At 49.9% G+C, this 25,052-nt stretch overlaps 1 protein-coding gene across 1 annotated transcript; it reads left to right on the plus strand.

Moving 5' to 3' along the window:
• The first annotated feature begins 1,191 nt into the window (after window positions 1–1,191).
• Window positions 1,192–17,818, plus strand: ACP7 (acid phosphatase 7, tartrate resistant (putative)). Its single transcript, XM_061388222.1, has 12 exons — window positions 1,192–1,520; window positions 5,626–5,826; window positions 6,137–6,319; window positions 7,434–7,557; window positions 7,776–7,838; window positions 7,939–8,053; window positions 8,155–8,262; window positions 8,353–8,410; window positions 8,505–8,572; window positions 8,696–8,767; window positions 13,478–13,615; window positions 15,006–17,818. The coding sequence occupies exons 1-12, from the start codon at window positions 1,400–1,402 to the stop codon at window positions 15,069–15,071; spliced, it is 1,317 nt and encodes a 438-aa protein (XP_061244206.1). The 5' UTR covers window positions 1,192–1,399; the 3' UTR covers window positions 15,072–17,818.
• The last annotated feature ends 7,234 nt before the right edge of the window (window positions 17,819–25,052 follow it).

The following is a 25,052-nucleotide window of genomic DNA, read 5'->3' on the forward strand; positions in this document are numbered from 1 at the left end:
AGCAGCACTGTGATTGGTGGACTTAGATTTTCTGTTTTCAGCATGCGGGGGGCGGGGCGGCAGCTGCGAAGGACTGAACTAAGCTTGGAGAGGAGGAGGAAGGAACTGCCAAGAATACAAAGCCCGTGAGGAGGGAAAGGGATGGGGAATCTCCCCACCCCAACTCAGGTCGCGGATGAAGGTGCCTGAACACCTGAGTACCTCGGGATTCGGAAAGGCCAGAGATGGAAACCAGTGTCAGTGCCCTGGGGGCTCCGCAGCTGCGGGGTGAGGCTCCTGGAGACAAGCACAGACTTACCGGTCCGGGCGCTCACCTGGTGGCCAGCTTGGAGGTGGCGGCGGTGGTTTACCAAAACTTCCTGGGTACCCCTTCCTTCGCTCCACCCTTGGGGGGTTGCGTGTGGGCGTGGGGCGCCTGGGACCGGCCAGACCAGTGGGACGCGGGGCCCCAGCTGTCTGGGGAGGCCGTCACCTGGAGAAGGCAGGCTCTTCCGGGGCTGGGACAGCTGTGGGCGGTGGGATGGCTCATAAATACCACCGTCGCACTGGTGCCCGAGACGCGCGCATGCTGGGAGCTGGCGTCCCAGAGGGTGAGCCGGGACCCGGAGGGAACCCCCAGCCCCAGCTCCCGGTTCCCGGATTGACAGTCCCCACCTGCCTCTGCCCTGGCAGGCAGGTCCTCCATGACCAGGAGATCCGAACTGAAGCGGGAGGGGAAGGGCTGGGGAGAAGGAGGTTGGGTATGCAAGCGCAGGGCCAGGAAATAGGGAGAAATTGGGGTCACTAACAGCAGGATGGGATGCTGAGATGGGGGCAGGGAGGATGGGGCTGCTCCAGGTGGGATGAAATGCTTGGTTGGTCTGGGGATGGAGTGGAGGTATTGGAGTCACAAAGATGGAAGGCTGCAGGATGGAGGAGAGGACCATGAGATCTCTGAGGGCAGGGTGGAATGCCCAGGATGGAGAGCCCCACCCCCAATCCCATTCCCAAACCTCTTGCACTGGGAGTGAACGGCAAGAGCAAGGGTTCTGCAGCCAGGACCCCTGAGTTCCAGTCTCCGCTCCTTCACACTTGAGCCATGCCACTGAATCACTCCATTGCTCAGCTTCCTCATCTGTGATACGGGGCTGATGATCACAGAGGCTACCAATACAGGAATGTTGTCGGGCTCCCACGAGTTCATCTATGCAAAGTGCTTAGCATCCAGTGAGGCTCAGAGGGTATTTGTCTCTCAGTCGTGAGTGACGCTTGCTTTTGTTTTCTCTCCAGAGTCTGGATAAGCACTCCCTGTGAAGCCCTCCCTGCCTTCCCCGCTGACTCCTTCCCCCATCCTCTCAGCCCCTCCTGCTGATGCCTGCAGGACCCTTTCCCTTCCCCTGCTCCCCACCTCCCCTCTACCATGTGTTCCTTTCGTCCCTGCTGGACCTGCTGCTGTCTACTCCTCTTCTTCTCCCTGGAAGTCCGGGGGTCCCCAAAGCCTCCCAGTGCTGCCCCCGAGCAAGTGCACTTGTCCTACCCAGGTAAGTGTCTGTGACCTCTCCCTGGGCATTTCCCAGTGAGGACCAGTTGGTTTGGGGGCTCTGGTATTTCGCACTGATTCCCGAGGGAGTCTAGGCTGGTGGGTCTTCCTGAGCCTCAGTTGCCCACATCTGTTAAATGGGGATTATAAGCAGTAGGGTATGTGGCTGTGTGGGAAATGGTTCTGGTTCTCAGCCTATAGTAAGCATTTTCCTTGGAGGATTGGAGTTGTCATTATTCATTGTGTAACTGCTCATTGTGTTGTCACAAAATACCTCCTGGTCCTTAATCTTGGGGTGGAGGTGCAAGGGGGTAATAAGACCCTGGACTCTGGACCCTCTGCACCCAGACTTCTGGGTTCTAACCCAGCTTTGTTGCTTATCTGCCGTGTGACCTTGGGAGAGTGACTTAACCTCTCTGGCCTCAGCCTCCTCATCTGGACAGTAGGGTAATATTAGTGAGACCTCCCAGTGGAGAGTAAGTGAAATAGTAACCTGTGAAGTGGCAAATGGGAACTTGGAATGTGGCAGTGGTTCTCACATGTTTCTGTCTCAGGATGCTTTGGCACAGCTGAAAAAATTATGAGAACTTCAGAGAGCTTTAGCCTATGTGAGTTATATCCATAATAATCGCCATATCAGAAACTAAAATGGAGGCATTCAAAAATATTGATTCAATCATTAAAAATGAACAATAGTAAACCTATTCAGTAGTAAGGTAAATGACATTTTCATGAAAAGTAACTACACTTTAAAAAAGAAAAGCAATGTTGTGGGAAAATTGGCATTGACTTATTAAATCTGTTAAGGTCTCTTTAATGTCCTCTCCTATCTGCGACAGTTTCTCAGACTTTTCTGCTTTTTTGGATCCTTGACACTTTTAGGGTAGTTTCACTTAGTTCGTTATTTATTCGTTTATTTATTTGTTTGGCTGTGCTGGGTCTCCGCTGCTGCTCAGGCTTTTCTCCAGTCGCAGCGAGGAGGCTACTCTCTTGTTTCAGAACACGGGCTCTAGGGCAGGTGTGGGCTCAGAAGTTGTGGCTCTCAGTCAGTTGCCCTGTGGCGTGTGGAATCTTCCTGGGTCAGGGATCGAACCGCATCCCTTGCATTGGCTGGCAGATTCTTAACTCCTGGATCACCAGGAAGTCCTAAGGTAGTTTCTTAAAGGTTAGTTGCATTGAGAATCTGAAACCTCATGAATGAAATGGCTTTGGCATTTGCTGGATAAGTAACCTCGGACAAGGCACTTTGCCTGGAGGCCTCTGTAAACTGGAACAAAAATAAAACCCATCTCACAGGGCTGCTGTGAAAACCCAGTGAGATCATAGCTGTCCTTTGTTTGGCCTACACAATAATGATAATAATAACAAATATACTCTTAGAAGTGATTCAGATGGAAAACTCATTTAACCTCTTATTGACCTTAAGCTGTAGGTACTATTGTTAGTTCCATTTTACAAAAGAGTAAACTGAGGCCCAAAGCAATGAAGAGTCTCACGTCAGGTCACACAGTCTGGGATTTGAATCCAGGCAGGCTGGCTTAAGAGCCTGCCATATTTGGTCTTCAAACTGTAAATTTTGTACTAATTTTAGATACCATGAGATCTTACTAATGCCAGCAGTATTTCAGTCCACCAACAAGGGTATACTTTAGCCTTCTTTCCTCATTTGCAACTTCTTTTTCCAACATTGAGAAACCAAGCTCCCTCTATCTACAATAGACTTACTCATTTGTTCAGTGCTAGAGTAAGCATAAAGGGGTTGCTCCATGGCCTGTGGGGTCTTAGTCCCCTGACCAGAGATGAAACCTGAGTTCCCTGCATTGCAAGGCAGATTCTCAACCACTGGACCGCCAGGGAGGTCCCTGTTTTTTGATATACTTACAGCCCTCTGTTAGTGTTTCTATTCCGTATTGACGTCCCCCTACAACCTACTTGTGTGCTAAGTCACTCCAGCTGTGTCTGACTCACTGCAACCCTATGGACTGTAGCCAGCCAGGCTCCTCTGTCCATGGGAGTTTTCAGGCAAGAATACTGGGGTGGGTTGCCATGCCCTCCTCCAGGGGGATCTTCCTGACACAGGGATCAAACTCTTACCTCTTATGTTTCCAGCATTGGCAGGGAACACTAGCAGCACCTGGGAAGCCCCGCTACAACCTAGGAAGGCTTTCATTGTTCATTTCTTGGGGTGTGTGAAGGAAAGATGAAACAGGACTATAGCTCTAGGACTCAGGGTTTTAAGAAAATGACAGACTTGAGAAGCATCCTACCCTTGCCTCTCGACTAACTACTCCATTCCCATCCCCTCTTTTTTCTACCCCTTCCCCATTCCAGCCCATGTAAGTAATCCAGCTGTTCAGTTTCTGGTGTACGTCTCTTGTACAAATAAATGAGCAGATACTTGTGTATTCTCTTACACCCTCTTACATGAAGAGTAGCTGCCTATAGACACTCTTTCGTACATTGCTTCTGTTAACGTTGTGTCCTGGACGTCATTCTATACTGGTTCCTAGAGTTCATCGTCTTCCTTTCCGACAGCTGTGAAGTGCTCCTGGGTACGGATGTTAGATAGTTCCTTAAGTTACGCTCCTATGTAGGGGCATGTCTGTGGTTTCCGATATTTTGCAGTTACAAACAGTGCTGCCATGAATGACCTGTGCGCGTGCCTTCTGTACACACGTTGCAGGAAAAAGAATCACCTGGTGGGCTTCCCAGGTGGCACTAATGGTAAAGAACCCGCCTGCCAAAGCAGGAGACATGAGAGATTCCATTTCAATCCCTGGATCGGGAAAATCCCCTAGAGAAGGGCATAGCAACCCACTCCGGTATTCTTGCCTGGAGAACCCCATGGGCAGAGGAGCCTGGTGGGCTGCAGTCCGTAGGGTCGTAATGAGTCAAACACTACTGAAGCGACCTAGCACGCGTGCACACACACCACATGTTATTTTTAAAACCTTGATTTTGTTGCTAATGGGGTTTGTTTATTTGCTTTTGTTTGTTTGCAAATTGACTTTTCTGGTCATGCCTTGTGGCATGAGAAATCTTAGTTCCCTCATCAGGGATTGAACCCTCGAACCCAGGCCCCCTGCATTAGAAGCTGGAGTTTTAACCACTGGACCTTGAGGGAGGTCCCTGGTTGCTGACATTCAAGAATTAGAAGCTATTACTTAAAAGTTTGTATGTGCTCTTGGGATATGAAAACCACTGTATAAAGATTTCGGAGAAGGCAATGGCAACCCCACTCCAGTACTCTTGTCTGGAAAATCCCATGGACAGAGGAGCCTGGTAGGCTGCAGTCCATGGGGTCGCTAAGAGTCGCTCACGACTGAGCGATTTCACTTTCACTTTTCACTTTCATACATTGGAGAAGGAAATGGCAACCCACTCCAGTGTTCTTGCCTGGAGAATCCCAGGGACAGAGGAGCCTAGTGGGCTGCCATCTATGGGGTCGCACAGAGTCGGACACAACTGAAGTGACTTAGCAGCAGTAGCACTTAGCAGTATAAAGACTTGCTCTAGAAGTTGACAGACTGGCTGGTACCAAGCCTGCTTCCTGCACGGCAGCCAACCCTAGAGCTGAACAATGGTTTCCACTCCGAGACGGCAGGCTCTACGCTCGGTCACAGACTCCACCCCTCCCTGCTGCCTTCCTCCTTACAGCTGGCCCTTGTTCCCATATATATTACCTAACTGGCCTCCAGACATTTGAGTTTACAACCCCTAAACAGTGTCATGTGTAAAGTATGTGGCACAAGCCTGCACATAGTAACACCATTTATAATAATATCCATCCACTCATGTAACCCTGACTGTACCAGACACTGTTTCAAGTGCTTTCCTCTTATTTATTCATCTAAGCCTCAAAGAACCCTATAGGGAAGATACTATTATTATCCCATTTTACCAACAAGGAAACTGAGGCTCAGAGAACTGCAGTGACTTGCCCAAGGAAAGCACAGCTTGGAAATGGTGAAGTAGGGATTGAACTTGGGAAGCTCCGGAACCTGTGTCCTTAACTCCTAAATGTTCAACAGCCTCTCACTCTCTGCACATCTCTCCCCACGTCTACCCAGGCCTCACTGCCGAACCTCCTTTGCCTCTCTCTCCAGGTGAGCCAGGCTCCATGACTGTAACCTGGACCACACGGGTCCCGGTGCCCTCTGAAGTGCAGTATGGGCTGCAGCCTTCTGGGCCCCTGCCCTTCCAGGCTCGGGGCACCTTCAGCCTCTTTGTGGATGGGGGCATTCTCCGGCGGAAGCTCTACATACACCGAGTCACCCTGCAGGGGCTGCTGCCAGGAGTCCAGTATGGTGAGAGGTGCCCGGGGGCCGGGTGTTGAAGGGCGAATGGGAGGAGAAGTGGGATGTGGGCTAACAGCTACTATTGGCAGGTGGCTCAGGCAGGCTGGTACCCTCTCTGCTTACCTGCAAGCCTATTGTATGAGACCCTGGGATGAAAACGGAAGGCTGGAGACCTGGGGTGAGGTGGTCAGAAGGGGCATGGGTTAGACCCATTCAGTCCCCCCACCAATTGAAGATGGATGGGGGTGAAGGAGACACCCTGGGGCGCTCCCCCCACCCCCCAGCCCCGGCAGATTTTGACGTTTTCCTCTCCCCTCAGTTTACCGCTGTGGCAGTGCTCAGGGCTGGAGCCGTCGCTTCCGCTTCCGGGCCTTGAAGAAGGGACCCCACTGGAGCCCGCGCCTGGCTGTGTTTGGGGACCTGGGGGCCGACAATCCGAGGGCCCTCCCCCGACTGCGCCGGGACACCCAGCAGGGCATGTACGACGCTATTCTTCATGTGGGTGAGGAGGCATCTGCTAGGTATGGGGTGGGAGGTAACGCCAGGACTGCAAGGGGCCGGGAGCCGGGGCCAGCGTGGTTCCAAAGGGACGGGGGAAGAGACTGGCTATGGGGATGCTGTCGCGGTTAACTGGGCTCCCGGGTTAAAATCAGTCTGGCACTTAGAGCTACGTGCATTGGTTTTCTCCTCTGTATTACTGTTGTAAGAGCTGGGACTAGGTTAGATTCTTCCGACTGTTGTGATGACTATACGGACGTCCCAGGGGGCGCTAGTGGTAAAGAACCTGCCTGCCAATGCAGGAGATGTAAGAGACGCGGGTTCGATCCCTGGGTCAGGAAGATTCCCCTGGAGGAGGGCATGGCAACCCACTCCAGTATTCTTGTTTGGAGAATCCCATGGACAGAGGAGCCTGGCGGGCTACAGTCCACGGGGTCACAAAGAGTCGAACACAACTGAAGCGTCTTAGTACACATGCACCATGATGAAATAAGTCGACATTGACTGCCACGCTGTAGGTGCTACATAAGTGTTGGTTGTCATGATCATTTCTGCTGTGATCTGAGAGCCAGGAACCAGATGGGAGACGGAAATCGGGGCTATGATTCAAAGCTGTAGTAGACGCTGGAATCAGACTCCTGAGGTTTGATTCCTGGATCCTTAAGCTCAGCTCTGTGACCTTGAGTCAGCTCTCCACCTCCCTGGATCTCGGCTTCCCCATCTGAAACGGGGATGATAATAACATCCACTTTAGAGGGTGTTTTGAGGATTCGGCTGATCAAGCAAAACATCTGGAACACTGCCTGGTACAAAACCAGTGCCAGGGCAGACCATGCCAGTCTCAATGCTGTCATGACTCTGGGAAGGGACGAGATGGGGCTGGGGTGCTGGGGCACAGGAGACCAGCGAGGTCCTGGGTCCTGCAGGCATGTCAGGGACCAGAGGCTAAGGAGATGGTTCCAAGTGCCTAGGCACTTGGGTGTGAGGTAGGGACTGAAGATGCCTGAGCGGGAGGGGGAGCCAGGACTTGATCAACAAGGTCTCAGTTCTGGCAACAGCAGAGCTGGGTCTGGGTCTTCATCCTCTCCTCCACCCCCCACCTCCCCACCCCCACCCAGGAGACTTCGCCTACAACATGGATCAGGACAATGCACGTGTCGGAGACAGGTTCATGAAACTCATCGAACCCGTGGCTGCTATCGTACCCTACATGACCTGCCCTGGGAATCACGAGGAACGCTAGTGAGGCCCGAGGGCTTTGGGGTGGGCGAGGGCCTGGCCGACAAAACCAGTCCTTCCTAGTGTCTCACCTTAGTTTCTCACACTGCAGCAGCTCATTGACGAATGTGAGAGGAGAGGAGATGAGGGCTGGGCTGGGAGCCAGGCTTGGCCTGATGGTGGGAAGTGGGGGGAGGGGCACCCAGACCCTCCCTCCTACCCTTTTACTTCCTTTTATCCAGCAACTTCTCCAACTACAAAGCTCGCTTCAACATGCCAGGGAACACCGAAGGCCTGTGGTACAGGTAATCTGGGGGGGAGCAGGGACAGTGGCCTCCCTCCCCTGAAGGATGGGAGATGCAGAGGAGACCCTCACTTCTGACCCCTGCCCTTTGACCCTTCCAGCTGGGATCTGGGACCCGCACACATCATCTCCCTCTCCACCGAGGTATATTTCTTCCTTCATTACGGCCGCCACCTGGTAGAGAGACAGTTTCACTGGCTGGAGAGCGACCTCCAGGTAACCTGTGGCTGTCCCCCTGGGATGTGCCCCCCACCCCCTCCTCCATCACCGGCTCCCCCCTGCTCTGCCCGCCCCTCACTCTGAACCCTTCTCTGCAGAAAGCCAATAAGAACCGGGCGGTCCGGCCGTGGATCATCACCATGGGCCACCGGCCCATGTACTGCTCCAATGCTGATTTGGATGACTGTACTTGGCATGAAAGCAAGGTGAGCACCCCCTCCCAGGGAACCAGGTGCTGAAATCCAGGTCGGGGGTGAGCCTCAGCCCCCCCTCCCCTCCTTGCTCATCTTGCTTAGGTTCGCAAAGGCCTCCGTGGCAAGTTCTATGGGTTGGAGGATCTTTTTTACAAATATGGTGAGTGACCCCCCGTTCCACCCCAGGACTCTCGAGGCCCCGCCTCCCTTCTCTCCTGGATTCAGAGGCCTGAACCCCTCTTGCTTTGTCTCAGGGGTCGACCTGCAGCTGTGGGCCCATGAGCACTCGTATGAACGCCTGTGGCCGATTTACAACTACCAGGTGAGGGAGGCCCCCGGGGAGGGCTGAGACCCATGGGGCTGGTGGTGTCAGTGGACTCCCTCAGTCAGATCCCCGGGGGCCTGGCCGGTGTGACACACCCTCTCCACCTTGTCACTTCTCCAGGTACTTAATGGCAGCCAAGAGATGCCCTACACCCACCCTCGAGGCCCTGTCCACATCATCACAGGATCCGCCGTGAGCAGGGCGGGGTGGGGTGGGGTGGGATGTTGCCTTTGACCTCTGATCTATTGAGGGTGGCACCTGTGCCAGCTTGGGTGCCTCCTCCTTTATTCAGCTGGCATCTCTTAGAGGGTTAGATGTACCTAGTAGTGTGCCCATCGCACAGATGCAGAAACAGAAGCTAAGAGTAAAATACTCCTTTGAAGTCACAGGTTCAGTAAGTGGCAGGGGCAGGGGGTGCTTGCCCAGGTCTGCTGGTCGGATCCAGGACAGAGGGCTTATTATTATCCTTGTAACTGGACTCCAGCCTTTATTCACGTTGCACCAGCTCATCCTCCACTGTATTTGGTTTTTGTGTCTCCTTGTGCTCAGTCGCAGCCAACTCTTTGTGACCCCGTGGACGGTAGCCCACCAGGCTCCTCTGTCAATGGAATTTTCCAGGCAAGAATACTGGAATGGGTTGTCATTTCCTTCTTCATTGTGTCTCCTTAGTCTCCTCCCATCTGTGACTATTCCTCCATCTTCCCTTGTCTTTCATTCTGGCCAGTTGTTTGTTTCTGTTTTTTTTTTTTTTTTTCCTGAATGCCCGTGGATCTGGGTTTGTCTGATACTTTCTCATGCCAAGATGCAGATTACGCATTTGGGGCCAGAGGATCACAAGTGATGGTTGTGTCCTCAGCACATCATACCGAGGGATCCAGGTCCTCACAGTGTCTCATTCCTGGAGGACTTTCTCTGAATCACCTGTGTAAGGATGTTCTTCCACCATCAACTTGCTGTATTTCCCTTTTGGCTGATAAACATCTTGGGGGAGATGCTTTTAGACCCTGCAAAAGTTGTTTCTCCTCCAACTTTCACCCACTATTTTCTTTTTTAAATCTGTTTGCCTGTTCCAGGTCTTAGTTGGGGCACATAGAATCTTTCTTTTCTTTTTCTTTTTTTTTCAGCTGCAGCACTTGGAATTTTTAGTTGCAGCATTTGAGCTCTTGGTTGAGGCGTGTGAATCTAGTTCCCCAACCAGGGATCAAACTCAGGATCCCTGCACTGGGAGCTCAGAGTCTTAGCCACTGGACTACCAGGGAAGTCTCCACTTACTAATGTTTGAATCCATCAGTGGGTCTTGCCTGCAACAGTGATCACTGGGGCATTCGGCTGGGAATCATCTATTTCCCTTGTTTCTCCCTGATTTATTAGTTAGCAACCTCCTGTGAGGAAGGGTTGTCCCTTCTGCCCCATTTAGTTGGTTGGTTAGTTATGGATTTGCACCAGTGTGGCCGCATGGGGAATTATTTCCTCCTGTGGGTTATAATCCAGTGCTCCTGCTACTGATGCTGCTGTGTATGGGCTCTCACTCTGGCCACTGGGAACTCTTCAGATCAGGTCCCGCATCCTTCCAAAGTGTCCCTGTCATTTTGTGGGCTCTTTCTTACTTTTTGGCTCCACAAGGTGCTCCAGGAATATCTTGTGTCCCATTCACTCTCACTCCCAGCAGCCTTGGAGTCAATCACTTCCACAAGAAGTGAGGGCTTATTTTTTAAGCTGATTTTACAAATTAGCGGTCTTCCCAGTGGTCACACATGGCTGTGAGAGTTGGACTATAAAGAAGGTGGAGCACCAAAGAATTTATGCTTTTGAACTGTGGTCCTGGAGAAGACTCTTGGGAGTCCCTTGGACAGCAAGGAGATCAAACCTGTCAATCTTAAGGGAAATCAGCCCTGAATACTCATTGGAAGGACTGATGCTGAAGCTGAAGCTCCAGTATTTTGGTCATCTGATGCCAACAGCCAACTCATTGGAAAAGTCCCTGATGCTGGGAAAGATTGAGGGCAGAAGGTGAAGAGGGCATCAGAGGATGAGATGGCTGTATGGCATCAGCAATGCAATGGACATGAACTTGGGCAAACTTTGGAAGATGGTGAGGGACAGGGAGGCCTGGCGTGCTGCAGTTCATGGGGTTGTAAAGAGTCAGACACGACTGGGTGACTAAGCAACAACACATTAGTGAGATCCAGTGAAGAAGGCTGAGCGCCAAAGAACTGATGCTTTTAAACTGTGGTGTTGGAGAAGACTCTTGAGAGTCCCTTGGACTGCAAGGAGATCCAACCAGTCCATTCTGAAGGAGATCAGCCCTGGGATTTCTTTGGAAGGAATGATGCTAAAGCTGAAACTCCAGTACTTTGGCCACCTCATGCGAAGAGTTGACTCATTGGAAAAGATTCTGATGCTGGGAGGGATTGGGGGCAGGAGGAGAAGGGGAAGACAGAGGATGAGATGGCTGGATGGCATCACTGACTCGATGGACGTGAGTCTGAGTGAACTCTGGGAGTTGGTGATGGACAGGGAGGCCTGGTGTGCTGCGATTCATGGGGTCGCAAAGAGTCGGACACGACTGAGCGACTGATCTGATCTGATCTGATCTGAAGGAAGCACTTCTTGTGATAAAAATTCAGACAGGAGATGCAGCCATCCACATCCTTCTTGCTAAGTCACTTTAGTCATGTCTGACTCTTTGCGACCCCATGGACTGTAACCTGCCAAGCTCCTCTGTCCACAGGGATTCTCCAGGCAAGAATACTGGAGTGGGTTGCTATGCCCTCCTCCAGGGAATCTTCCTGACCCAAGCACCGAAGTCATGTCTCTTGTGTGTCCTGCAGTGGCAGGCAAGTTCTTTACCACTGAGTCCCACTCTCAATGGTTACGTCTCTTGGGTGGCATTTGAGAATATTTTCTGTGTATGCAAATTAGTAAGTGTCTCAATAGAGATGTATTAGTACATCACCCACTTTTCATTTTTTTTGGCTACTCTGGATTTTTGTTGCAGTGCATGGGGGGGTGGGCGGTGTTGCTCAACATTGCAGCATGAAAGCTTTCTCTAGTTGCAGTGCCTAGGCTTCCCGAGTTGTGTGTCAGATGGGCTTAGTTGCCCCACAGTATGTGGGGTCTTAGTTCCCTGACCAGGGATCGAACCCACATCCCCTCCAATGGGAGGCAAATTCTTAACCATTGGACCACCAGGGAAGTCCCATCACCCACTTTTTAAAAACATCTCGGATCATCTTTCATACCCTAGCAGTTCTCAGCCTTGATGCATGTTAGAATTACCTAGGGAGGTTTTAAATCTTTGATGCCCTGGCCCAACCCCAGGACAAACACCAGAAGCTGAGGGCTTGGCCTTGGTGTTGTGAACATTTAACCATTCTTGTTTCAATCTCTATTTCTGTCTCTGTCTCTCTCTTGATATGTGTGTGCACGCGTGTGTGTGTATGTGTGTGTACAGTTTCACTATCATTTGCACATCCAATGAAGAGTTCAGCTGCAGAAATGATGTCCTTTTATCCTTCCATCTGTGTTTCCTAAAAAAATGAGGACATTCTCTTACATCAGTACAGTATAATAGATTCAAGTAGTTAACAATTGATACTATACCATCATCCAGTCTCATTCAGATTTATCCAATTGTCCTATTCATGTCCTTGAAAGATTTTTTTTTTTCTGCTCCAGGATCTAGTTTAAGATCATACGTTCTATTATTGTGTCTTGTTTCTTTCCCCTCCTTTAGTCAGAAACATTTTCCCTTCTTTCTGCATTCTTCAAGACTTTGAAAAATTTGAAGAGCGCAGCAGTGTTGTTTGGTAGACTCTCAGTGTGGGTTTGATTAGGTTGAAGTTACACATTTGTTATAAGAACACACAAAAGTGATACTGGTTTTGCCTGTGTGTTTGTTTTGATATTTACTTATTTGGCCTCATCAGATCTTAGTTGCCGCAGTCAGATCTTCACTGCATCATGCACAATCTTTTGTTACATACTGAGTCTCTAGTTGTGATGTGTGGGCTCAGTTGCTTTGCAGCATCGGGGATCTTAGTTCCCTGACCAGGGATTGAATGTGCATCCCCTGCGTTGCCAGGCAGATTCTTAACCACTGGACCAGCAGGGAAGTCCCCAGTACTGTGTTCTTTTCAGTGTATCCTATGAGGAAGTGCATGGTATGTCTTTAAGCCTCGGTTTACGCATCTCTTGCACCATACTTATGATTTTCCCCTTTAAAGTTAACAAGTGTCTCCCGGAGCTACTTGGAGACTATGCAAATATCCTGCTATTCCTCATACTTTCGCCGCTACTTTGACCATCCATTGATGGTTCTTGCTTCCAGCAGTTATTACAGAGATGGCTGCAACATGGTGATTTTTCTTTTTTTTTTTTTAAGCTCCCTCATCCTTCCTGCTCACATCACCTAGTTTTATACTGCAAGGATAAACACTTCCTCTCTCCCAGGCAATGATGATTTTAAAAGCTTTCTTGGAGGGTCTACTCTGCAGCGAGGGTTGAAAGCCACCGATTTCTTCTATTCTGTGAATTGCATTTTCCCCTTAACAATACATCTTCGCCATCTTTCTATACTGCCCCTCTCTGTGATGGCTGCGCTCTAATTTATTTAACTGACCCTTACTGATGGGCATTTGGCTGTCTTCCAGCTCAGAGCTTTTACAGAAAATGCTTCAGTGGACAGTCTTGTACAACCACGCACTGTTGTCTAAGTCCAAGACTCGGGGCACAGAAAGCCTGGCTGGGTCAAAACACTCAGTTGTATGTGTTACCAAGGTCAAGTCTTAACCAGCTTTGTCTTCCCTGGGGGTGGCAGGATCCCACCTGGCAGGTCTTTTCTGCTCCCCAGAGGGTACTTCACCTGCCCCAGCCCTGGGGCTAAATGACTCTTTCCAGCAGGGCTGTGAGGAGCTGCTCACCCCCTTCACCCTCTTCCCGCGGCCCTGGAGCGCCCTGCGTGTGAAAGAGTACGGGTACACACGGTTGCACATCCTCAACGGGACCCATGTCCACATCCAGCAGGTGTCTGATGACCAGGTCAGTGAGCAGTGGCCCGATCACCTGCCTGAGAGAGCAGGCCCAGTGCGTTCTGGAGTCAAGTGGTTTAAAAAGTGGACTTGAGAGCTGGAGATCCTGGGTTCAAATCTTGCCTCTGCTACTTACCAGCTGGATAACCTCAAGCAACTCTGAGCCACAATTTTCCTATCTGCAAAATGGGGATGTTAATAGTTTCTGCCTCAGAGGATTGAACGAGGGTTGAATGACTTATTACATAGAAAGTGCTCAGAATGGTTTCTAAAACACGGTCAGTTCTAAAGGGATTTATCAACATGAAGCAGGGGAAGGAAAAAGTAGGTGGGAGGCAGGCAGAGGGAAACCAATATGATGTGTGTGCAACCCCACAGACTGTAGCCCACCAGGCTCCTCTGCCCATGGGGTTTCCCAGGCAAGAATACTGGAGTGGGTTGCCATTTCCTACTTTAGGGGACCTTCCCGACCCAGGGATCAAACCCGAGTTTCTTGTGCCTCCTGCATTAGCAAGTGAAAACTTTACCACTTGTGCCATCTAGAAAGCCCCATGGCTTAAGCTTAGATGGACCCATATAATCATGGTCACCTTTCTGTATTTTTGCCATTGTAGTTTTAAAATAGCACTAATAACTATGATTGATTGAACACTATTGTGCACCAAACCCTGAGCTCAATGCCTTATAGTTAGTCCCTTTAATCACCACAATAATACTATGGGGCACATTTTATTTCCATTTTACAGCTAAGAGAACAGAGGCTCAGAGAGGGCAAGTAATTTTCCCAGGGTTGCACAGCCAGAGGTTACAGAAACGACCACAAAGACCATATTCTTTTTACGATAAGTAGCTACCATTTATTGTGTGGCCCATACAGGGTCAGGCACTTGTGTGTATTATCTATTCAGTTCTCCCCACTTTTTATTGGGTTGGCCAAAAAGTTCGTTTGGGCTTTTTCTAAACATCTTAATGAAAACCGCAAACAAACTTTCCGGCCAACTCAAACACAATAGAATATGGAAGTCAGGTTCAGAGTTGGATCATGTGCTGGAGGCCACAGAGGGTGGCTTTGCTGGCGTATAAAGTGAGTTTTGTCTCACTCTGGGGTTTGTGCTCTAATAGTAACAGCCTACACTTACCCAGTCCTTGCCATGTGCCAGGCTCCCTTTTAAGCCTTTTCTAAATACCTCACTTAATTCTAACAGTATCTATGATATGCGTACTACATCCTCTCTTTCCAGATGAGGAAAACTGAGGCTCAGAGAGGTCTAGCCACTTGTTCAAAGTCACACAGCTTATCAGCGACAGAGCTGGGATTTGAACCCAGGCCATTTGGCCCCAGAATCTGGGCTTTCAGCCCTCATTTCCTCCTCCTTTTTTTTTTTTTTTGTCCCTTGCAGGATGGAAAGATTGTGGACGATGTCTGGGTGGTGAGACCCCTGCTTGGCCGGATGATGTACCTCTAGGAATGGAGACAGCTCTCATCAGGAACCCTGGGCCTTGCTGCCAGGCCCTAGAGGGGAGTCAGGGTGGGCCTCGACTCCTCTGCCGTCCTTGGCACCATGGAGGGTGGATGCAGCCCCGAGAGAGCTGGAGCAGCTCTCACCTCCCAGAGAGCTGGGGGTCCCAGCCTGCTGGGTTGGGAGAGCAGGTGTATGTACAGGGAGAGTGAAGCAAGACAGGTCATGGGTGGCACCACCCTGCCCTCCTGCATAGCACTGACTGGGCGGAGTGTCCACAGGGCCTCGGGAATAAAGAGGCTTATGGCTATGTCTCCCTGGACTCTGAACTTCCGCTGGTGATGGCCTTCTCTGGGCTGTCTCCTCTTCTGCCCACCTAGCAAAGGCCCTTACTAGCCCCAAGTCAGCAGGGTGGGCACAGCTGTCATGACACCACTGTCCAGCAGGTGGTGCCAGCGACCTTCTCTTCCAGGCCGGCCCTCCGTGCCAATCCTGCCTGGCTCCAATAGCCCAAGGGGAGCTAGCCAGTGTGGTCCGTGCCTCAGTCTCCCAGCCTGCCACCGAGTTATCCTGGAAGCGGGCAAGTGTTAACACTCCAAACTGCCAGCTGGGACAGACCTGCTGTTTTCCTCCCTTTAAAAATTTCCCCCCTCCTTCTGTTTCGCCTCTTCCTTTTGTGTAGTCGATCGTTATTTATTGAGTGCCTATTATGTGCCAGGACCTGTTCTCCATGCTGTGAACAGCACAGAGATGTCTGCCCTCATGGAGCTGAAATTCTATCCAGGGTGTCAGACAGCAAGCACCATAAATAAGTAAAGCGCATAACAAGGTAAATGGTGATGAAGCACACAGCAAAGGCAGGAAGGGGATGGAAAGTCACGGGAGGGGACAGTGGCAGTTTTCACGAGGATGGTCAGGAGACCTCACTGAGAGGGTGATATTTAGATCTGAAGGAGGAGTCACATGGGCAGAGCAGTCCAGGCAGAGGAACAGCCAGTGCAAAGGCTGTGGGGCAGAAACACATCAGAGCATCAGTGGAGACACCAGGGTGATGGAGCCAGAGTAAGAGGAAGAGTAGGGATGAAAACAGAGAAGTGACAAGGGCAGATCACATGGGACATTGTGGGTCACAAGGCGGTCTCTGTCCTTTATCCTGAGTGACATGGAGCCACAGGAGAGTTCTGAGCTGGTGATGGGCAGGACCTGACTCCAGAAGTCTTAGGCAAAGGCTGGACTCTGGCCTCAAGGATGAGGGCTCTCCTGAGTGAAGCCAGTGAGTTCCTAGCTCTGCAGGCTGACAGCACATCGCTTCGTCCATTGCGGTTTCAGCCTCCTCAGATCTTTTTCCCACCCAGCACCCACTCTGCCCAAGGCTCTTTGCAGCGTTTTTTTTTAGGTTTTTTTTTTTTTTTTAATGTCTTGGCTCTATTTATTTACCTTTATTTTAGTCAGTACTTGCTGGCTGCACAGCATGTGGTATCTTAGTGCCCTGTTGTTTAGTCACTAAGTCGTGTCTGACTCTTTGCAACCCCATGGACTAGTCCACCAGGCTCCTCTGTCCATGGGATTTCCCAGGCAAGAATACTGGAGTGGGTTGCCATTTCCTTCTCCAGGGGATCTTCCCCACCCAGGGATTGAACCCCTATCTCCTGTATTGGCAGGTGGATTATTTACTGTTGAGCCACCAGGGAAGGCCTTAGTTCCCTGACTAGGGATAGAACCCGCACCCTGGGCAGTGGAAGTAGGGAGTCTCAACCCCTGGACGGCCAGGGAATTCCCTCCTTGCACTTTCTTGAGCACCAAGCTCTCTCTCACTGTCAGCCCCCGGCCCTGTGCACTGGCTCTTCAGCCTGTGAGTGCCCTCCCTCCGCTCATTCGGGGCTGATCTGCTCAGCCTCAGGGCTCGGCCTTCCCCGACAACCCCAGCTAAAGGGTCACAGTCACACTCTGTCTCATCCTGTTCTACTTCATGTCCAACTCTTAGCATTCTGCTATTCGCTCATCGACTGATCGATTACCCTGTTCACTATCAGTTTGCCTCGCTGGGCTGGGGGCCATCTGTGAGGGTGGAGACCAAGGCCATCTTGTTCATTCATGGGTCCCTTACCTCCACCAATTCCTCCCAGACCCCTTCTCAGGCTGAGTGGGGGCCCTGCCCAGTCTGGACTGTCACTGTCTGGGGGTGGGTCTGTCTCCCCCACTGGACTGTCAACCCCACGAGGGTGATGCTCAGGGCTCACTCCAGCGCAGCCCAGCACTAGATAAATTCTTGAGGTTAATAAATACTTGTGCCTTAATGAAGGCTGCCACGTGTCAGGCTCCAGCCAGGCAATGCCAGGGACAGAGATGAAGCAGCCCAGTAAGATCCTCTGGGAGCCCGAGGGCTGGCAGGGAAATGTGGTTACACAATACGGATGACAAGCAGCAAGAGAACGCCACAGAGGGAGGCACCAAGCCCATCGAGTGACCAGTGGGGCAGTCACTCATTGCACGCTGTGACCAAAGACTGAGTTGATGTCCGTGTAGGTCTGGCACATTCCGTTGGCCTGGCACTGACCACCAGGCAGAAACCGGGTTCGAATCTCCGTTCTGCCACATCCTGTGGGGTGTGGAATCACCAGCCCTCTCTGAACCTCTATTTCTTCACCTGTAACAAAAGGGTGATTGTACTTTGTGGGGTGTCCTTGGGATTAAATGAGGTTGAAAGCCTTGGTGTTGTCCCTGACTCCTCTTTTTCTCTCATCCCAGGTTTAATTAGGTAGTAAACACTGTTGGCTTTTTTTTCTGACTGATCAACATGTGGGATCTTAGTTCCCCGAGCAGGGATTGAACCCGCACACCCCCACTTTGGAAGCATGGCGTCTTCACCATTGGACCACCAGGGAAATCCCCTGGCTTTGACTTTTAAAATCTATCTAGAATTCGTTTTTTCCCTCCCACCTACAAGACTCCCACCCTTGTCCTGTCACCTTGCCCCCCTGGTCTCCCCCGCTTCCCCACCCCCACTGTCCCCACTCCATAGTCTGTTCCCTACATACATTCCTATGGTCACTGGAGTTGGGGAGCCAGAGCTCTCCCCATAGCCCACCCCAATCAGCTTACTGCCTTCACCTCCCTGTGCTCATCTCCCACCACTTGCCCCTTGCCACTCTGCTCCAGCCCCGTGCGTGTATGCATGCTAAGTCCCTTCAGTCGTGTCTGACTCTGCAACGCTATGGGCCATAGCCCTCCAGACTCTTCTGTCCATGGGATTCTCTGGCAAGAATACTAGAGTGGGTTGCCATGCCCTCCTCCAGGGGATCTTGCTGACCCAGGGATCAAACCCGTATCCCTTCTGTCTCCTGAAGTGGCAGGCGAGTTCTTTATCACTAGCGCCGCCTGGGAGGCTGGCCTCAAATAGATCAGGTCACCCTCTCACATTTGCTCGGCTTGTTCCTCTCCCTGGGAGGCTGCCCCCAGGGATCTGCCTGGCTCCATCCCTGCCCTCCTTCAGGTCTCTTCTCTAATCTCACCCTTTTGGTCCCTCTTGGACCGCCTTGTCAAAACCAGCATCCTCAGCCCCCTCCTCCCATCCCCTTTCCCTGCTTTCTTTTCTTTCTTTTTTGGCCACACCATGCAACTTGCAAGATCTCAGTTCCCTGACTAGGAACTGAACCCAGGCCACAGCAGTGAAAACCTGGAATCCTAACCATTAGGCCATCAGAGAACTCTCCCTACTTTATTTTCCTTCAGAGCACTCGGACACTGTGACCTATATGGATAGATGTTTAATCATTTATTCTTTTTTTTAATATCTGTTTATCTATTTTTCTGTTCTGGGTCTTAGTTGTGGTATGTGTATCTAGTTCCCTGACCAGGAATCAAACCCAGTCCTCCTGCATTGGGAGAGCAGTCTTAGCCAGATCACCAAGTAAGTCCCTAACCATTTATTCTTTACCTCCTCCTTCAGAATGTGAGCTTCCAGGGTGCAGGGTTTTCTGCTGGTTCTGTTTACCCCTGCAGCCCCAGCACGTGATTCACAGTAGTTGCTCAACAAACATTGGTTGAAGGAAGGAAGGAAGGCAGGAAAAATACAGGTAAATTTCAATCACGGCACCTGATGCTGAGGGAGCAGGTGAATGACAGAAATGATAGTGATTTCGGTGAATCAGATAAAGTTGCTCAGCCCTAGGGGCTGCCACGGCTGGGTACGTAGGACATAAGGCATGCACGGCTCATTGCAACACTGTGACATGTGACCCACACAGGAAGTGACAGGTTGCAAGCCGGAGACCCTGAGGCTTCAAGCCTTGCAAAGCTTGAGCAAGGCTCAAGTTACACAGATGCCTGCCTGGCAGGTGGGGGCAGGGAGGGAGGTGTAGGGAGGTTGAATGGGAAGGGGGCTGTGAGTGCTCCCAAAAAGGACATCAGGGCCTGGAAAGCTCCTGGGATGTCTGGTTGTGGGGCGGGGGGGGGGGGCACTATGGAGAGATTAGAAGGAGGAAGCTGCAGGTCTCTAGATTCAGTCATTGACAAATATTTTAATTAATAAAGTCCTGCATTGCTTAAATCAGCCAGACATGGTTTCTGTGGATTGCAAGAACCATGCGAGACTTCTCTGGTGGTTCAATAGTAAGGACTCCACACTTCCAATGCAGAGGGCGGGAGTTCAGTCCCTGGGCAGGAAAGTTCCACATGCCACATGGCATAGCCAAAAAAACAAGAACAAAAACAAAAAACAACTATGCACCTACTATGATCACGTGCTGGAGACATGGTGGTGGCCCTTGTGAAGCCTGACTTCTACTGGAGGGAGGGGTGTAGAGAAGAAATCATGAAAACCAAAATGGCATCACAGGACAGTTCCAGATGGTGATCAGCACTGTGAAGAAAATACACTGAAATTAACATGTGGGAATGGAAAGAGTGCTTTCGATGTGGTATCCAGGGAAGGCCTCTCTGAAGAGGTGACATTTGAGCCAGAGGACAGGGAGTCGGTCAAAGTAAAGACCTGGAAGAGTGATCCAGGCAGAGGGACCAGCAGGTGCAAAGGCCCTGAGGCAGGACTGAACCTGTGTGTTTGAGAAACAGCCACGAGTTTTTTAATAATTAAATGTATTTATTTTTAATTGGAGGATAATTGTTCTACAATATCGTGTTAGTTTCTGCCAAACATCAACATGAATCAGCCATAGGTCTCCTCCCATCACGATGAGTTTTGACAGATGTGTATTCCCGTGAAACCACCATCAAAATCAAGAATCAGAACATTTCTGCACCCCACAGCGTCCCCCGTAACTGCAGTTAATGCTTCCCTGTCTCTCTCAGCTTCAGGCAGCAACTCATCTGCTCTTTGTCACTATAGATTTGCTTTTCCTGGAATGCTCTGAGTGGAACTGTACACAGTTGGCTACAGTCCTGCATCCTTCAACTCAACCAACCACGGATGGAAAATATCCAGAAAAAAAATTCCAGAAAGTTCCAAAAAGCAAACCTCGAATTTGCTGGATCCTGGCAGCTATTTCCATAGCATTTACAACTATTTACATAGTATTTACACTGTATTAGTTACTACAAGTAATCCAGGGATGATTTAAAGTAAAACATACCAGGGGACTACCCTAGTGGTCCAGTGGCTAAGACTCCACTCTCCCAATGCAGGAGGCCCAGCTTCAAACCCTGGTTGGGGGACTAGATCCCATATGCCACAACCAAGACGCAATACAGCCTAAATATAGTTTCCCAGATGGCTCAGTGGTAAAGAATCCCCCAGCAATGCAGGAGACACAGTTTCGATCCCTGGGTCAGGAAGATGCCCTGGAGGAGGAAATGGCAAGCCACTCCAGTATTCTTGCCTGGGAAATCCCATGGACAGAGGAGCCTGGTGGGCCTCAGTCCACAGGGTCATGCTGCTGCTGCTACTAAGTTGCTTCAGTCATGTCCGACTCTGCGGCCCCATAGATGGCAGCCCACCAGGCTCCGCTATCCCTGGGATTCTCCAGTCAAGAACACTGGAGTGGGTTACCATTTCTTTGTCCAATGCATGAAAGTGAAAAGTGAAAGTGAAGTTGCTCAGTTGCGTCTGACTCTTCGAGAGCTCATGGACTGCAGCCTACCAGGCTCCTCCATCCATGGGATTTTCCAGGCAAGAGGACTGGAGTGGGTTGCCATTGCCTTCTCCCCATAGGGTCATAAAGAGTTCTAAATAGAATTTTTAAAATAAGGTATACATACAGGAGAGTGTATGTAGGTTATAATGCGAATACTACACTGTTTTATACAAGGGACTTGAACATCTGTGGGGATCCCCAGGGGTCCTGGAATCAATCCTCCATGGGTCTGGAGAAAGGACTGTAGTATCTTTTGAGGCTGGCTGTTTTCACCCAGACTAATACATTTGCAGTTCATCCAAGCTGTCCTCCTTATCACGAATTCCTTCCTTTTCGTTGCTGAACCACCCAGTACATCTATGTTCTATGGAATGAATGTACTGCAGCGTGTTTATCTGTTTACCAGTTGATGGATGTTTGGGATTGTTCCCAGTTCAGGGTGATGATGAAAACAGCTCTGAACATTCCTGCACAAGTCATTGTTCGAATACATGTTTTCACTTCTTTTGATAAACACCTAGAGTTGGGTCACGGGGACCTGTGTCTTTTGCCATCTTTCATGGCTGTCTAGGTGCAACCTGTGACATATTTTGAGTTCTACTCAGCATCTTATTTTATGTTTATTATTTAATTGTTCATGGGTTTATTTTCTCTCTCTCAAGCATTTGTTCTCTGAAAAAGAAAAAAAATGGTTAGGAGCCTAGATCCTGCAGCCAGGCTGCCTGTGTGACTTTGGAGAAGTTACTTAACCTCTCTGTGCTTCACTTTGCACACTTGTAGAAAGAAAATAGCAATAGTGCATAGGGCTGTTGTGGGGATTAAATGAAGTAGTATATGTGAAGGGCTTAGCACAGGGCCCCTGGTAGCTCAGAGGTTAAAGTGTCTGCCTGGAATGCAGGAGATCCGGATTCGATCCCTGGGTCAGGAAGATCCCCTGGAGAAGGAAATGGCAACCCACTCCAGTACTCTTGCCTGGAGAATCCCATGGAGGGAGAAGCCTGGTGGGCTATAGTCCATGGAGTCGCAAAGAGTTGGAGCCTGGTAGGCTACAGTCCATGGGGTCCCAAAGAGTTGGACACGACTGAGTGACTTCACTTTCACTTTCTTTAGCACAGGGCCAGCTACACAGATAATTCTCCATATGTGTTTTCAGTTATCATTATGCTTGGCACGCAGAAGGCAATGAATGTATTTACTGAATGAATTTGAGCCGTCTTTAAGAGCATCAGCTTTGAAGTCAGACTTCCTGTCTAAAATTCCACCAAAGCTGCTTACAAGTGAGGGGACTTTGTCCCACTTCCTACCCTACCTCCATGTCTCAGTTTCCTAAGTCTGTTAACAGGGGCTAAGGATCCCATCCTACAGATATGTGGTGAGGTTTAGAGAAGATGATAAAGAGTCTACAGGGCATCTGGCATAGCAAGCAGTGAAAAAAAACTAGAAGCAACTTAAATGTGCAAGAATAGGGGAATTGTTCAGTACAGATCAACAATTAACAAACAATAGTGAGGGACTTCCCTGGTGGTTTAATCGCTAAGAATCTGAGCTCCCAATGCAGGGGACTCAGGTTCAATCCTTGGCCAAGGAACTAGATCGCCCATGCCACAACTGAGAGTTCACAGGCTCTAAGATTTTGTTGTTGCTAAGTCACTTCAGTCGTGTCTGACTCTGTGCGACCCCATAGACAGCAGCCCACCAGGCTCCCCTGTCCCTGGTATTCTCCAGGCAAGAACACTGAAGTGGGTTGCCATTTCCTTCTCCAATGCATGAAAGTGAAAAGTGAAAGTGAAGTCGTGTCTGACTCTGTGCGACCCCATAGACAGCAGCCCACCAGGCTCCCCTGTCCCTGGTATTCTCCAGGCAAGAACACTGAAGTGGGTTGCCATTTCCTTCTCCAATGCATGAAAGTGAAAAGTGAAAGTGAAGTCGTTCCGTCGTGTCTGACCCTCAGCGACCCCATGGACTGCAGCCCACCAGGCTCCTCCGCCCATGGGATTTTCCAGGCAAGAGTACTGGAGTAGGGTGCCATCGCCTTCTCCGGCATCCCACACGCAGGTGCAGTCAAATACATAAATAAATATTGTTAAAATGGTGATTAAAAAATTCCTTTTTTAACCTCAGTGAAAGTTGCTCAGTCATGCCTGACTCTTTGCGACCCCGTGGACTATACAGTCCATGGAATTTTCCAGGCCAGAATGCAGGAGTGGATAGCCATTCCCTTCTCCAGGGGATCGTCCCAACCCAGGGATTAAACCCAGGTCTCCCGCATTGAAGGCAGATTCTTTACCAGCTGAGCCACAAGGGAAGCCCAGTAAGACTGGAGTGGGTAGCCTATCCCTTCTCCAGGGGATCTTCCCGACTCAAAAATTGAGCCGGGGTCTTCCGCATAGCAGGTGGATTCTTTACCAGCTGAGCTACCAGGGAAGCAGCACGACTTTCAACCTCATGGCTTGTGGTATCTTAGTTCCCCAACCAGGGATTGAACCTGCACCCTTGTCAGTGAAAGCACGGAGTCCTAATGACTCCACGGCCAGGGAATTCCCCCCAAATTCTTTCTAAAATAACACTGGAGACGAATATCTTCACCTATACTCCTTTGTGTATATATTTTCCTTTAATAATTCCTAGAATTAAAATTGCTGTTTGTCGTTGTGTAGTCACTAAGTTGTGTCTGACTCTTTTGTGACCCTGTGGACTGTAGCCTACCAGGCTCCTCTGTCCACGGGATTCTCCCGGCAAGAACACTGGAGTGGGTAGCCATTTCTTTCTCCAGGGGATCTTCCTGACCCAGGGACTGAACCTGTCTCCTGCATTAGCAGGCAGGTTCTTTACCACTTGTTAAGCCTCTGGATGAATATTGTCAAAACCTGTCCAGGATTATAGTCCTACATGTGGGATATAAGAGTGGTTGTTATCTTATATTCTCATCAGCACTGATTATAATAGTAAATAAATATTTTTGTGAGAGACCAAAAAAGATCTTTTGTTAAGAGTCTGATATCCATTTTATTAATTTATTGTTCACCAATTCTGTTTTTCCTTATTGTCTGTATTTTCAAATTTTTGTTCACATTCTTTGCTTACTTTTCTGTTGTATACTCACCTTTCTTATTGATTTGTAAATGCTCTTTACATATAAAGGGCAGAAAGCTTTGTTTGCCATCTATATATTGTCACTGATCTTTTTTTCTCTGATGTACTGAAATTTATCACTTTTATGAGGCCAAATCCGCTTCACTCTTCTCATCTGTTTTGATGTATTGGAGGGTCACGTCCTCACTAACCCCTCCAGGAAGTCCTGTACTGGAAGCTCTTTGGGATCAGATTCCCCCTCTGAGGGCACTGAAGTAGAGGAACCTAATTGCCCATCCTGGGGAAACCCTTGGGGTAGGTCAGCCACTGGGCTTGTTCCAGGGCTCTGTTTGCTAATGGGACCCCCAGCTAAGTTGTAAGAGGGCTTCCCCACATATGGGTTCTAGAACCTGACAGTCTTCAGTGTGGGCAGGCCATTAAAGAGGCAAAGGCTAGATAACTGAACAACTGAATCAGTTTGCTGTAAACCTGAAACTCACACAACATTATAAACCAACTATGCTGTGCTCTTCTGTTCTTAGTTGCTCAGTTGCATCCGACTCTCTGCAACCCCGTGGACTGTAGCCCACCAGACTCCTCTGTCTATGTGGATTCTCCAGGCAAGAATACTAGAGTGGGTTGCTGTGTCCTCCTCCAGGGGATCTTCCCAACCCAGGGATCGAACCTAGGTTTCCTGCATGGCAGGTGGATTCTTTACCATCTAACCACCAGGGAAGCCCAAACCAACTGTAGTCCATTACAAAATAAATTTTTTTAAAAAAGGCAAGGGTTGCACCTGGCCATCCTCCCATCACTGTGACCTGAA

This window comes from Bos javanicus, chromosome 18 (assembly GCF_032452875.1).
Source record: "Bos javanicus breed banteng chromosome 18, ARS-OSU_banteng_1.0, whole genome shotgun sequence".
Taxonomy (NCBI): domain Eukaryota; kingdom Metazoa; phylum Chordata; class Mammalia; order Artiodactyla; family Bovidae; genus Bos; species Bos javanicus.